The sequence below is a fragment of the Mandrillus leucophaeus genome, unplaced genomic scaffold (genome assembly GCF_000951045.1).
Source record: "Mandrillus leucophaeus isolate KB7577 unplaced genomic scaffold, Mleu.le_1.0 Scaffold1090, whole genome shotgun sequence".
NCBI lineage: Eukaryota > Metazoa > Chordata > Mammalia > Primates > Cercopithecidae > Mandrillus > Mandrillus leucophaeus.
The window spans coordinates 303,320-319,470 of record NW_012099099.1 but is presented as its reverse complement, the minus strand read 5'-3'; the positions used below and the strand labels follow the sequence as shown (position 1 = coordinate 319,470).

The following is a 16,151-nucleotide window of genomic DNA, read 5'->3' as shown; positions in this document are numbered from 1 at the left end:
CTCTCCTCCATCCTGCTGCCTTCTGGACATCCTCGCTTGGCTGCCCCACAGCACCTGACTTGAGTGCATCCCAAACTGAGCTCATCGTCTTCCATTATACCAGTACTTCCTCAAGCTGGACTTGCTTACATCTCCAGCCTGATCTCTTAAACCTTCCTCCAGATTTATATGTTTCAGTCTTGTTAAATTTCTTTGTTTTCCTAAACTCAGTATGTCTTTCATAACCTCTTAGCTTTTACACACACTATTCTTTCTGTCTCTGACCCTGCCATTCCCTCTTTGCCCACCTAATTTCTACTTGTTCTTTACCTACCCAATTTCTACTTGTTCTCTAGATCAATTTATCTGGTCAGGCACTGTGTGCCTTACTTCTCTCGCCTTGGATTATATGCCCTTCTTGTGTACTTGCTTAGTATCTGAGCTTCCCTTTTTGAAGCCCTTATCATGTTAGTTATTTGGCAAGGACCTCCAGTTGTCTCTATGCTCCTAAGGGCAGGAGGTCTGTTGTCTCTGGCCCTGACATAAGTGTCTAGACATACTAGGTGCTCATTAAATGAATGAGATATTCTCAATTTGAGTTTATTTGATCCAATAATATTATAAGTTATAGTTCGTTAATTTTTAAAATTAGAAATAATTTTTAATCAGTTGGGGAATATACAGTTAACAATATAAGAAAACAACTAGCTTAATTGTTTTTCCTAGCTTAAAATTGATTATTAAGGATAATAGGAAAAATCCGATGCTACTTAAGTAATTTATGTCCCAGAATAAGATTTCCATGGAGGGTTAGAAGTGCGGTATTGTGGTTAGAGATAACAGCTCTCCTATAAAATGAGGTGAGGGAGTGAGGGGGGCATAGGATAGGTTGAGATGAATGACTGTCTGGGCAATGGTGTTCTAATCGCAAAACCTTTTTGCAACCCATCTTATGGATCCTAGAACTTATAAAACACTAATGTATCTTCAGAGATTCTGATTCATTAGAAGTGAATAGGGGACCAGGAATCTGTGTTCTACAAGCTGCCAGGTGATTTAAATCCACATAGTCTACCAGCCAAACGTTGAGCAAACGGTTTTAGAAGATCCTCTAAATGTACTGTAATCTGCCTTTTAAAGATGTTCCTTTGGAATCATCATTTTCTTTTGCTTATTGTTTCCTTACTCAATTTTTATCTTCAGCAGCATCTGGGCACCCAGCATGTTTTGGATAAATGCATGAGTGAATGAATGAATGACTCACGTCTCTGTATTTCTTTAACAGCCAATTACAGTTTTTAGTCAGGAAGCATGAGATTGCAAGTCAGAGTATGCACTTTTTCTCACATTCATTTTTCCCCAAGTAATGTTGAGTTTTTTCTTCACCAAACTATGGAACATGTTTTATTGGGGAGGTCCCATGCTGGGTGTGTGGGACACTGAGGGCACTCCTTCCTCACAATGAGCTCCCAGTCCATTGGTGGAGGCTAACATGCCCAATAGCAATTCCAGTACAATATCTTTGGTACATTAATAAAGGATGTTCAAAATGCTATGGGCACCTGGAGAAAGGGATGAAGAGCTCCTCCTCCTGCAGAATGAACTGAGAATTCTATTTAGCTCTTAGTGTAAGAAAGGCTAAATTGAATAGGATTATAGTATAATTCTGCAGATGACTTGCAATTGATTAAAAAAAAAGCCGTGATTTTTTTTTAATAAGGGCTATGGTTTGTTGAGTAACTAGTGTGTGTCCAATACTTAACATATATTATTTCAATTAATCTGTATAGAAACCCTTTGAAGTGGATGTTATTAACCCCATGTATAATAGGATTATAGATGGGGAAGCAGGGTTAGCTAGGAAAGCAAAGCAAACAGTTCAGGAACCCAACAGGCACTAAATGAAAATACAGGAACTTAACCTGGATTTGTCTGACTCCAGAGCCTTAGCCTTTTCCACTGTGCCATGTATCTTCCCTAACACTGTCATTAATTGTTATAATAAATAATGCAAGTTTGTTTAATGTTTTAAAGGGCAGATCTATTTGATCTATGAAAAACCTGTCGATTTTTCATGATTTTTAGCAATGCAGGTCAATTATTCTGCTATTAAGGTGATGGTTGGTATCTTTATTTATCATTTAAAATCCCTTAACTTTGGATTTCTAGTAAGTCCAGTTCCATTGAGAGTTGGTGACAAAAGAAGAGAAAGTGAAAGGATGGATTAAAATGAGATTTGCAGTATTATTTAAAAGTACAGCAGTGTGTTTTAGGCTATCACTATTACTTGAAAGTACACTGATGCATTTACGCTTAAACAAGTTTTTTAAATGAGTCCACACACTTAAATAGAGTTTATGGTATCTTGGAATAATTGGAGCAACTGCCAGACTCCTTGTCTATATCAAGAATTTCTGTCCTAGAAGACACTTTTTCTGTACAGGAATTACAGTTACTTCCATCTGGTGCTAGACATATTTTTTAGCATTAAACTAGAGGATCATTTCGAGGAGCGATGTTTTATTCAATTAAGCCTAGGAAACCCACTAAAAGGTACATTCTCCATTACTTCCTGGAGGCTAATTAGGATGTAAGTCTGAGATCTGAACACTACTTGTAGCTTCTGCTTAGATGTCTGCTTCAAGCCTTACCTAATTTTTCCGTAGGAACCTGGGGTTTTTAACTATAAGCATATCAAAGTGGTTGACATGGAGAGGTATTTAGATTTCTTCCCATTAAGATGAAAAATGCAGATAGAAGCTGACTGACAGTACAGAGGCCATTTTGGTTAGGAGCCCTCTACAGTCTTTATCTTGTTACCCTTCTGGGATGCTGTGGAGGTTAAGGTCTCCAGCCTTTGTGAAAAGGGCTCTTTGGAATTGTAAATATGATCTCAAACAGGAGAGAGGTATGAAAGCAAATTAACTGTAGGCGTTTTTTCCTGAATTGGCCGTCTAGTTGCCAAATAATCTGAAATCAGAGCCCAGATCAGGAACTGCAGCTTCTAATAAGTTACTCTATGACAGCTTATACTGTTTTTCCTTTTTTGTGTGTGTATGTTTGTTTTGTTTTAAATGTATAGGAAGCTAGGTGAAATTACTTACTATAATCAACAAGTTCTTATGGTATAGGCTAAAGATTAAAAATCAGAGGGGATAGCTAGATTAATCATTGGAATCTACAGGCAATCCAAAAATCCTCAATTCAGGTGATCACTGTAGCCATTTTGCTCCCAATAAGTTTTTCTCAAAAATGTTAGTCAGAAAAGCAGAGATGACTGAGATGAATGCTGCTGGATCTCTCTATTACCAGTACGTCAAGAATTGGAAGACAACATGGATCTGAGTAAATAGCCCAACATAGATTGGCTGGCAGGGATTAATGAGGGAGACATTCCAGAAAAGGAGATGGAAAAGAACAGACTCAGAGAAAGAAAAAACATGAAAACGACTTAGTCACAATAGAATGGTTGTGCTGGTTTGTGACTGCAGGGAAGATTAAAATGGTAGGCCTTCTTAAGAAGGTGCATGTATTCTAGTTTTCTTATGTTTTGTTTATTTTTAAACGAATTTTAACCTTTTAATTTCTTGTTCCTTGCCTTTTTTGGAAAAGCATTATAGGAAATGTTTTAGGGGTAAGGAGGCATAATTTAAGAAGCATAATTGAGACAGGCAATAAAAATTGTTTTATACTTTGTTTTGCCTGGACTCCTGGGAGACCAATATTAATATCTTGCTAGTTTCCAAGAAACAAACAGGAGAATGAAAGGGCCAGAATTCTATCTTTGAAAGTATGGAGAATGAGGATGGATATGATTGAAGCAAACAAACTATGAAGGATGTGAATAGAGCGTCCGTTACATCTCAGAGTGCCTGAACTGGTGAGCCCCAGGGTATGGTGAGTTGGGAGTTGTGCTAAATACGCAAACTCCGTAGATTGATAAATAGTCTTTGACCTCACAGGGTGAGTAACTGTGAGAAGTACTAGGACATATAACTTTATAGTCTGGATATTAGATTTTTGGGAACCTCTTACTCCATGAGATTATACAGGTAAAAATATGGATTATTTCAGGAAATATTTAGATAAATTCATGAAAGATGGTTTTGTAAGAAAATAAGAGGGGGGTAGAGATCTTTGGTTATTGACAACAAATCTAATAACGGTAGCTATTATTTGTTATCAGGCACTATGCTAAATAGGCACTTTTTTATATTATTTAATGTCATGCTTTAATACCATGAGATATTTGTTGGCCACATTTTACAAATGAGGGAACTGAAGCTTAGAGAAGTGAAGTAACTTGTCTGAGTTTACACAGCCAGTAAGTGTAAATGGCATTAGGCCAAGGCATTCTGAGCCTATGTCCTTAACTCTTTAATGTGTATCACTTTTCTAAGTATGGAGAGATATATACTTTTCTTCTATAGACTATATCTTAGAACTCTAAAATCAATAAGAAAAAGACGGCTAATAGAAAAATGGACAGAATAGAAAAATCCTGATAGTTAAGTAAGATGTGAAAAGATGCCCAATCTCACTAGTAAATAATGAAATAACATTAAAACCATAGTGAAGACCATTTCATATCCACCAAAATGGTAAAAATTAGAAGCCTGACAGTTCTGATTGCTGGTGAGAATATGAAGTAACCAGAACTCTTGTTTACTGCTTGTGAGATGTAAACTGGCACATCTACTTCCGCTAATGGTTGGGCATTGCACTGCTGAATTCTTTTCCAAGTTAGGGCCCATCAACAAATCAATATTTTAATCACATTTAGATAACGTAATTGGTGATGGAGTAGAAGGGGAAGCATCTGATTAAAATAATTCTGAGTAAAAAAATGGAAAAGATAATACATATTTAAAGGCCTTGGACTTGAACAATGTTAGCAATATTTTTTTCACATGGTAGAATTTGGGAATTATGGTATCTATTTTTATAAGTTCACTCAAGAAATAGAATTGTGATGTGGAGCTGTTGGAGAATAAATTATGTTGTATCTTACCTGAATCTTAAGTGTTACGTGCTTTATCTAGCTTGTTTTCTATGTTTCTGTTGTAATACTGGTGTATGTCCCTCAATCTTGGTATATTTTGGTGTTAGCTAAAATTATCAGTTGCTAACAAAGGCAGATCACTAGCATGTAGGAGATTTTTTAAATGGGGCCTCTGAAATTCAAATTTGATTCAGTAAGTATCCCAAAATGAAATTCTCTGCACTAAATTTGCCAAACATACAACTTCTCTAGGATTTTACCTCTTTGGTGAATGTAGAAATACCTGAGCATTGATGTGATGATTTCTCCTCATACATTCTTTTTCATAATCTAATATCCTATCCTGAACACTTAAGGCCAAATGGGAAATGATATATCTGTGTTTTCCAAAGAAATTTTAAAATCACTTCAGCCATCAAATTTGCATGCTGATTTATGCTGTGATTTTTGCAGGGAAGACTAGGAGAGCTGGAGTTGCAGTTAAAACATGGAAAAGAAGAACCTGAGGAGGTGCAGTACAAAAAGAGCACAGCCTGGCTCTGGTAAGGGTTCGTGTTCAGCTGCCCATTATTTGTCATGGGAAGTGAGCTATGAGGGGAAAGTTAACTACTTTGAAGGCTTTAAGATTAGTAGGTTTAACTTCTATATGAGCCTGAAGGGGAAATGACAGAAGAGCTGATAGATGTATTCCCTAGATAGAAGATGGAGAGCTTTATTTATAAATTATACATACACACACACACGCGCACACACACACACGCGCGCGCACACACACATTCTAAAACAATGTGGAAACAGTTTGCTTTTTCCCTTTTCCACCTGTAACTGATTATTTTATATGCTTTTGAATGAAAAATTCTGTTTTTCCCACTCTGTTCATTGCTTTCCTACCTCACATGTAGTCAAGGATTACTTCTCCCTTCTTCTGCTCCCATTTTCCCCAAGACATAATTATTAGGAGCAACTTTACCACGTCATGGCTTTAATTTCTTTGGCAGACATTTCCTAGGGAATTCCCACTATATTATCTAGAAATATATTAGTACTGGCTCATAAAAGCAACTTAAATTGTTACATGGGTTGAGAAGAATACTGTATCAGATTTGTGTTTCACCAGCCTAAATGTAAGTAAAGTGCCTAAATAGCTTTGCCTACAACCACAGGTTGCTTTAATCTGAAAATCTGTCCAATGGTTATTTAATTACAGGTTTTCATTTACTGACAATTGGCTGATGTAGAAAAGCAGAAACTGTGTGTGTGTGTTTTTGATTAATTGTATTCTAAGCCATATTTTCTAGATTTGTAAAAAAAAAAGGCAATGAAGTTTAAACATTATGATATTGGATTTAGGATTAGAGGGTTTTGCATCCTATTTGCTCATACCTTTTGCATCTATTTTTCATTTAATCATCTGAAAGTGATAATTGGTGAAGTAGTATATTTGCTAAGTTCTTTAAAATATGTAGAAAGACCTATCGATACCTATTGCTGGTGAAAACTCATGGGCTGTGTATATATGGGTATAAAGGAGACAGGTCCCTAGAAGTTTCTTAAGAATGATATAGGCTGGGTGTGGTGGTTTACACCTGTAGTCCCAGCATTTTGGAAGGCTAAGGCAGGTGGATCATTTGAACCCAGGAGTTCAAGGCCAGCTTGAGCAACATGGCAAAACCCTATCTTTATTAAAAAAAAAAAAAAAAAAGAAAGAAAGAAAGAAAAAAACATTTAGTTAAACCTGCGGTGACTAATAAGCTACCTTGAAGTGAGCTCTTCATCATCCTCACTTAATTGGAACACAATCCCAAATCTAAGTAAAGTCGTCACTTGATTTATTATTTCAAAAAGTATTTATTGAGTGTCTGTCATGTGCCAGGCACTGTTCTAAGCACAGAGGAACAGTAGTGAATAAAGCCCCTTCTTTGTCCTTCCAAAGCTTATACTTGAGTAGATGGAAACCTATAATAAGCAAATAAACAAATGGAATATGATAGAAGTTGATTCGTGGAAGAAAAATAAAGTATGATAAAGGGAATAGAGAGTGAATGAGGCTTGAGGGAGGTTGGAGGGTGGCGCTACCATTTTCTGTAGGGTGAACAGAGTCTTTTTAATAATGTGACATTTGAATGAGACCTGAAAGAAGTGGTGGAGTGAGCCAAGCTGATATGCAGAAGAGCATTCTAGGAAGAGGAAACAGTGAATTCATCACAGGCCCTGGGAGCGTACCTGGCAAAGCCTGTGTGGCATAGAGAGAGCAAGGATGGAAATAGTGGACCTAAGAGTAGAGAAGTTCGGGAGATTGCAGGGTGGAGAGTCTTTGTCAGCACAAAGAGGACTTTGTGAGTGAGATGGAGAAACATTGGCAGATCTTAATCATAGAATTTGACTCATGATTTAAAAGGACCACTCTAGCTGTTATGTTGAAAACACACCCTGCGGGGCATGGTTAGGAGTCTGTTGCAATAATTTAGGCAAGAGATAATAGTGTTTTAGACTAGGATGTTATTGTGGAAACGTACATTGATTTTGAATCATTTTAAGCAGATACCATATGATATACTTGAAATAAAGGATGTGAAAGAAAGGGATCAATCAAAGATATCTCAAGATTTTAACTCTAAACAAAAGTATGGCATTTCCATTTAAGACAAGGAAGACTAGAGAAAAGCAGGTCTGCGTAGAGTAGGAATCAGATTTTGGACTTAGGCCTGAGATGCCTCATTAGCCTCCAGTTAGAGATAGCAAGCAGGTTGTTGACTAGTCTGTAGTTCCAGGGAGAGCTCAGGGCTAGAGAGGTGAATTTAGTGAACATCAGCATATTGATGGCATTTAAAATCATGATGCTGGGTAAGGTCACTTAGGGCGTGAATACAGAAAGAGAAGGTTTCAAAAGATTGAGCCCTGGTTCTATATTTAAAGGTGGGGAAGATGAAGAGGGAACCAATAAAGCAGATGGAAAATTAGTTATCAGTGATGTAGAAAAAGAAACAAAAGAGGGTAAAATCTTAAAAGCGAAGGAAAGAAGGTGTTCTAAGAAAGGAATAACCAACTGTGTCAAATGCTGCTGTTAGGCTGCAGAAGATAGGGACCGAGAATTGAGCATTAGATTCAGTCTCTTGAAAATAATTGGTGATCATGACGGGAGCTGTTTTGGTAAGAGTTATTGAGACAAAAGCCAGGATCTAGAGAGAGTGGAAGGAGATAACTAGGGTCATCAAGTATGGATAATCTTTTACAGGAGTTTTGATGTATAACAGACTAAGAAATGGGGCAATAGCTGGTGGGCTTGTTCTTCTTTCTTCTTTTAGAGGGTGGATACTACAGTAGGTTCACATACTAAGGGGAATAATACAAGTAGAGATGGAAAAATGTGTGATGCAGCAGAGAGGAGGGAGTAGAGAAGTAGCTTTAGTGCACAAGTGGAAAGTTTGACCTTAAATGTAAGTATACATAGGTCATCATTTGTAAATATCCCACATTGACCAATGAAATATTACGTTGAATGGACTATATTCCATTTAGGAACACAGAAACTAGACAGTACATTTTAGAGAAATTTACAGTCAAATGCTTTTGAAAAATAAAAGATTGAGATCTATAGGAGGTATTGCACCTGTCTGAAAAACTTGCCTCTTAAGAGTGACTCATTCTCAGAGTGCTGAATAGCTAAGATTTTATTATATATCAAATGTAAATATTTATGAATGTCAATATAATTTGTATTTAAATGCAATAACTTTAATAATGTTTATGAAACCTTTACATTTATAAAATTCAATGTTTATATTGAAAACAATCCTTTTAAAAAAGTAAATTTGACAGCAAGTGGTTATTTTTTACTTTATCTTGAAAATTCTATATTGAATTAAAAAATTTGGTTCTGTAAATATTTGAATTGTACATACCTTCTTTCTAACCCACAAGTATAATTATTTTCTTTTGGCTTTCCCGTGACTATATAACAAAAGTTTGAAATTGCATTTTCTATGAACACATGGCAACTATTTCATATGTACAATTTGGAAATTGTAAATTGATGTTTTGGTGAGCTCTCAGGTAAAAAAGAGAGACTGTCTTAGTCCATTTGGGCTTCAAAATGCCACCACATTGGGGATTAGGATTTCAACATGTGAATTTGGTGGGGTATGCAAACATTCGGTTCATTGTAGAGACTAATATAACGGACACTTGTATACGCACCACTCCATCTGAGATAATACTGTTACAGTGCTGTCGTATATCCCCTCTCAGTCACACATTCACCTCCTCCTTGCCTCCACTCAGTGACCTCATGAACAGGAAAATGAAGCTGTCTTTGAAGCAGAGCCCTTATTACAGTTCTTTCACCTTACACTGAAATTCTAGTACAGTTTTAAGATCTGGAGCCATTGCTGGATGTTCTTATTAATTGATGAAAAAGAGAAAGGAATGATTTCTTGTTCTACCATAAACTCTTATTTATTTTCCGTCTTTATTGCAGGGTTAGAGACATGCTGACTGATGAGATCACCAAGGCAGCTGCAAAGTAAGATCCATTTAGTCTTTTATCAAACATTTTTTATAAATACTTTTTCCTGGCAGGTACATGGTACATACATTTTCTCCTTTTAGGGCATGTCATAACTTTAAGGATTTTAAAGTACTCTTCAATTATTTTTCAAAAAAATTAATCGTTACCCTTTCTTATAGTAGGTGAATTCTTACTACATGTCTTTTTGTGAAAATACAGAGGGATTGGTACTAACATATAACTTTTACATCAGGAGTCACTGAAGTTGAGCCCCTGCTATATACCTAACAGATGACATGTGCTTTGGTGCAGACTTAAAGGACTGTAATTTAGTTCAAGGGGATAAAAAAAAAAAATCCTTGCTAATATGAGTTATGTTGGTAGTACTTCCTTTTGTTCCATTGGTGTTACTGGGTTCAACATATCTAAAAATTGAATTTTTAAATGCTAAAAACTAATGCCAAGGCCCATTAAAAAAGCAGTTTTAGTCATGTGCTTATGGTGTTTTAACAAAAATTACTTGATTGTCACTGCCTTGATGGTTTTTATTTACCTTAAGCCAGCTCTCACTAAAAAATACCCAGAACTTGCTTGAACAATCTCTTCAGGTTCCTTTGTTAACTAATAAGTTGACTAATTGTTCCTGGCAGTAAGTTACATGCCAGTTACACTCCTCCCTTCCACCATCTCCTTTAACTGCTGCCATTTCTGTTTGACTCCTTTCTTTTTCGCCTTCAGCTAACATAGATATACCTTTGACCTAGAGAATTTCATGTGTATTGAAAGTCCATATCATCTAGAAATTTTTAATTGTAGTATAGTTTATCCTTTTCATGTCGCAAAACCTTCTGTAGCTAAATAGATTTTGCCTTAAAAACAAAACAAAAAATGATCTACCTTAGAGTTAGCTTTCTATTAGTAATTTCTTAAACAGACACTTAACTGTGAAGTCTGATCTCAGCAGATTATCACTATTCAGTCTCATGTCTTCTGGATAAAGAGAACTAGAAGTGATAATCCTCCCCGACTCAGTCCTATGGAAGGCACTGGGAGATACCTGTTGATAAAATGAAAACTAAAGTACAGAGAGCTTAGATAGAGACTCATTTATGTCTTTTTTTTCCAGTTTGGTGAATTGCAGACACAGTGGGAGAGGGCACAGTTGCGTATCAGAGGGGGAGGGGATGCTGGGATGAGAATGCAGGCTGTCTTTGACCTTTACCTGTCATAGTTTGTTCTCTTAGGTAGTCTACGTAGATCCTATTAAAAGCAGTGCTCTGACCTTTGCAGCAAAAAGCTTGAATGCAGAAGAAACTACCAACTTTCTCCTAAAGCACATTATAATTTCCCCTGTCTAGTAGCTATTGCAATTTTCCATTCTAAAATTGTATTCCAGGGTGATTGTGATCTTCAGAGTCATAAAGCGTCACTTTGTGACTAGTACCTAAAGAAAGTGTGTTCACATGAGTAAAAATAATTCATATTCTCGTGGCATTACCTTCTCATCAAAACTTACAAAGTATTTTATAGACCTTATTTTAATAAAGCAATCTTGACAATACTAGGAATGGCAGCAAGTGAATAAGAGATATTTTAGGTCTGGAGGCTGAGAGACTGGTGATAGAGCAGGGGAAAAAAATCATTCTGTCACCGTGTCGTCTTCTTCCCACTGGCTTCCTCCAACCCTGTGAGGTCTTCACTACTGCCCACTGCCAGCTTAGCTTCCCTATCCTTAGCTACAGCTGCCACAGGCTGATTTGGGTCAGGATAGGGCTTGTTTTGTTCAGAGCTAGAAGTTAAATGCAAAAAGTAAAATACCAATCATGGGAAGATCCTGGTTTGTTCATTTAATAACCTTTTTAAAGCTTCAGGGATGGGGTAAGGGAGAATCAGAACACGTATAAAACCTGATGATTGATGTAAATTTATTTCCATTATTATTTATTAAACAGATTTAAACCTGAAGATAAAAATCCCTAAAGTATTGAGTCACTTTACTAATATGTAATGTAATACTTTGTCCGTAGGAAAGCATCAGTGTAACTCATCCTTCCTTGTGCTTTTTAATTAGATTAATAACATCATTTTGTTTTAAAGGACAATTTAATTAAAATGTCAGTGGTGTTGCCTAAATAAATACTGTATGGATGCTGACATGTTATTATGCAAATTAGTTGCTGCCATTTGACTGTTAGGGGATAGTTATTGAGCAACAAGGTGATGAGTTTTTACTGAACCAGTTATAGATTCCCACCTCTCCAGCTCCTCCTTGAATTCATTTCACTAAGTATGTATTGAGTACCTTCTATCCATAAGTCATTGTGGCAGGCGTGAAGGGAATGCGAAAAGTTAGTCATGGTACCTTTGTGAAATGTGTAACTTGGCCTAGGGCTGCACTGTGTAGAGTGGACTAGGTTTTTAATTCAAAGATTATTGTCCAAATATTCGTTCATTCTGCAACCAAAGATCTTATTACCAGTGGTTTTAAATAAATTTTTCTCCATTACTTAAGAACAATACATACTCAGGTATGTCAAGACTAGTGAAGGATTTGAAATAAAATAGTTTTTGGTACTGTTTTAAAACTGAGGCTAATTTCTCTTTCAGAATTTTGGGGTTAAAAATAACTTTTTATGTTATCTTATCTAATGTATTTGTTTTATGACATTTGATACTCAGATTCTAGTGACCTCATGTTTTCTGCAGGATAATAAAACTGGGACTCTAATTAATTCTCAGATCACTCAGAATTTAAAACTATTTTTAAAACTCAGCTTTAGGGATTCATGACCATTTTACAGTAGGAAAGGTCTCAGGATATTCTGTTAAAAGAAAGAGATACTATTAGAAATAAAATATTTAATTTTGTTTTTGTTAAATGATTTTATGGCTAGGGCACCTAGGAGTGACCAAATCCCACCTTGTTTCCTTGTGTTTTCTTATTAGCTATATGAGTGCTCAGTAATTCTCTTTGCAGAACTCTAGCAAAACCCAACTTGGAGCCATCTGCTTAGACCTCAAGGCTTCCTTCCCATTTTCTCCTCCAACCCTCCCCATTATAAATGTTGATGTCTTATTAACTTTTGACGGGCCTCATGGAGGAATAAACTGAACTGGAGTCGGGTGAACAAACTGATCAAGACTTCAAGCCTTCACAGAGCTAAACCACTCTAAAGTGGGACTGAGAGGGGGAAGGAGGGATGGGCGAATAGGTAGATGGAAGGATTTGTTAATGGCAAGTCCTGAGTCCCATTCTTACCAAATGGAAGCAGAAATGCAAGAAAACATGTGTGCGCCAACAATTTAATACCCACTGACTCAGTGTTCAATTGAGACTATGGCTTGGGACTGGAGGTACTAGGCTCATTAAGGGAGCAGAGTTGAAAATCTTCCTTATCCCTCACATCTGTTGTAGTCCTGCCCTGAGGTAAGCAGGAAGTGGTTCTTGGATCATGCACTGAATTCAGATTCAAGTTTCAAGTCCAAATTTTGGGGAACATTGTCTGTATTCATGGGAAACCACATCATAGGACTGAGAACTGAACAATCTGATGGTATGGGTGCTCTTATTGCTGGAGTTCTGTTATAACAGAATTGGCAAACCTAGAGCATCTCATTGATGTCCCATAGGGGACTTTATAGGATCAGCTTGGAATTATGGAATAATATTAAATGTACATTTTCAAGTGGTAAGTATATTAAAAAGGTTCAGGTTTTTGTGTTAAATTCCGAAGTCAAACATAAGAGTTTATTGCTAATATTAGAAAGTTACCATTTAGATGATATAAAAAGGCAAGTTTCAGACCAAATAGTCTAAAAACAGCGCTTTTTCCTTTGTATTTTATGTGGGGTCTCCAAATTATATTTCAAACTGACTTTCAGGTTGATAGCTTTGCCATATTAAGAGAAAGAAGGAGAGGATAATAATGAGTGAGAAAAGCTGCCATGTGTCAAATTGTAAGGTGTGCAGTCTGAACTGGTTTGCTAGAAGCCAGTTCAACGTACCAGTGCTTCAGAAAAGCCAAAGAGCATTCTATTCAGGTGGGCTTATTGACATAACTGTCTTAGTTATGTTTTTAGAACAAATCAATAATTTTAAATAGGCCAAAAATGACACAGAAGAGAGCCTAGGAAATGTAATGTTAAATGATGAAATAAAAATTTAGGAAGAAACAACTTACTAAGCTTGGATTTTTAAGTTATAAAAAGGCATAATGACCCATACTACATTGATAAGAGTTCAGAATCAGCTCTAGACTCAGAAGGAAGGAAAGAAACTGTTGGCCTCAGGGAACAAACAGACCTGCATTTACAAGACTCTGTGAAGGAATACAAGTTGCTTTTTGACTTCATCTACCCTCCTATATTAGCTCTTTCTCTTCTCTTGGTTAATACCAAAGTTCTCTGTTGAATTTTTTTTCCTTTTGAACAGGGAGAGTCCGGTAGTGAAAGGCAATGCACTGTTAGCTCTAAGCAGCCTTGCTGTCGTCGTGTCTAGACATGAAGCCAGCCTCTCCTCAGACTCTGACGGGCTCCTGGAGGTTAGTTGGGGTAATTTAAACAATTGGGCTTTGGTTATGTCTTTTTAAGCCTGGCTTTAAGTAGCCTGGCCCTGGGCTTACAAGGTTAGATTCTGTGATTATGGCACCAAGTTATAGTACTTGATGGGCCTTTATACTGTGAGCCTTAGTGTCTTCCTAACTTTGCTGCTTTTCTGTTTTCCTTTCTCCATCACAGTTAAGTGGTCATATCTATTTGAAGGTGCCAATGTTATGCCATAGGGGTTATGTTTTGTATTTATATCAGTGGTAACCAATCTTACAAGGTTAACTAGGCTTACTGAAAGTGAACAATGCTGTCAAAATGATAAATAAGCAGTGTTTATTGACTGAAAAAAATGTACTTTGCATTTTAATTGTAGATGTCAATGACAAAGTGCCTATTCATTTTTGCAAGGCAGTTATTTCTTAATTAAACATGTGGTGAGCTGGCCACTGTTCATTTCCAGTGTACTTTCTTGGATAATTCATATCTGTCTAAATAAAAAGGCATGAATTTATTCTTGTTTTAAGTCTCATTATCTGGTAGCCATCATCATACAGAGACGACATAACTGAGTTGTTAAAAAATATAGGCTTTGGAATAGGAAAGTCCTATATTTAGATCCTATTACCTCCACTTACTACCTCTGTGGCCTATTTGTAGCAATTTCCTCTTTCAGAAGCTATTTCCCCATCTGTAAAGTGGAGGGATAACAATACTCACCAAATAGGATTATTGGAAGGATTAATGAATTAATATATGTGAAGCACAACAGCTCGTAGATACTAAGCTCTCATTAATAATAACCATTCAAAACTATTCAGTCTGTCTCTGTCCTCAAGGAGTATCTTATGGGCTATCTGTATTCTATTTTTGTTGTGGGTTTTTTTGGTGGTACACTAAAAACAACCAACTCTGATGACTCATTTAAACAAAAAAGGAACAGGAAGTATATGGAATCTAGAAGCCCATGGAATTGAAGGCAAAGCTTAAAAACTGAGTTTTGGGAAAAACAAGAACCAAGGCAAGTTGGGGAGTCCAGGCAACAGGTACTAACGAAACATCTAAGCAGACCACCTCCAGTGGGCGAGAACAACTTCAGTCATTTATTGTCCTTGTATCACTTACTTAAAATTCAGAGTCCCTTGGGTCCTAGGCCTACCCCTTGGATAGTGTAGGACAGCTAGCTTGATTGAGCATTTAACCTTCAAATAGGGGGGAAGACGGAACTCTGCAAAGGATGCTACTACCAGTAAACAGAGAATTGGTGCTGTGTGGCAAAAGCCATGGATATATATTACATGTAGGGGAGGGAAAGAGGCCAAGGGATTATTGCATGAATGATATTAGTTAATTACCCTATGAAAATTTAATTTTAAACTTAGAATCTTACTGATAAGAAAGATGGAGATTTTATAGAGAGGAACTGTTTCATGTCTTTCAGAGAGCCATGGAATATTTTAACAGAGGCAACATGCTGCGTAGATCTACAACCTAAAAAGTCAATGCCCCTTTCTATGATCCCTTCACTTTGGTGTTATTTTCGTCAAACTACCAGTTATACAGTATTTTCCCCAGTAATAAAGGGGTCTAGCTCAGAGTTTGAGTTCCAGCCTTTCTCACTTTCTCCTCCACACCAACACACTGCAACACACATTGAGAAACCACACAGTCCAAAGATAGGGCTTTGCTTTTATTCATGATGACCTTGCCTTTAGCTATTACTCAATGCAAATTCAAGACCTCATTATTTAATTAAAGTGGAAACTTTCAAACATTATTCAAACCTGCATATGACCACCAACAAAAGATTTGAAGATGTGACAGCTTTGTTTGATTCAAGGAATTACAATAATTCCAGTTACCATGTGAGTTAATGAATGCTTTTGACATCCATGGTCATGAGTGACTTTAATAACCAAGTTTTATTTTTAATGAGTGGGGTTTTGTTGTTTTGGTTTTGTGTTCTCTTTCCTCTTCTTTGTCAAACTGAAGATGATTCATGTTTCTACCTAATCTTTCAGTGAGTTAGGTGAATGTTGTCAAGATGCTTGAAATGACAACTAAATGTTAATAGTCACCAGAAATGCTAGAGATGTTGATCAGAATTTTGTGGGCTGT

The 16,151-nt window shown here is 36.6% G+C and overlaps 1 protein-coding gene across 1 annotated transcript in view; it reads left to right on the top strand.

Moving 5' to 3' along the window:
* Nucleotides 1–16,151, top strand: part of FOCAD (focadhesin) — a 339,855-nt gene that overhangs the window by 238,551 nt on the left and 85,153 nt on the right. Inside the window, exons 22-24 of the mRNA XM_011988811.1 lie at nt 5,435–5,523; nt 9,459–9,503; nt 13,921–14,062. Of these exons, the coding sequence (XP_011844201.1) occupies nt 5,435–5,523; nt 9,459–9,503; nt 13,921–14,062 (276 nt within the window). The remainder of the gene's footprint in view (nt 1–5,434; nt 5,524–9,458; nt 9,504–13,920; nt 14,063–16,151) is intronic.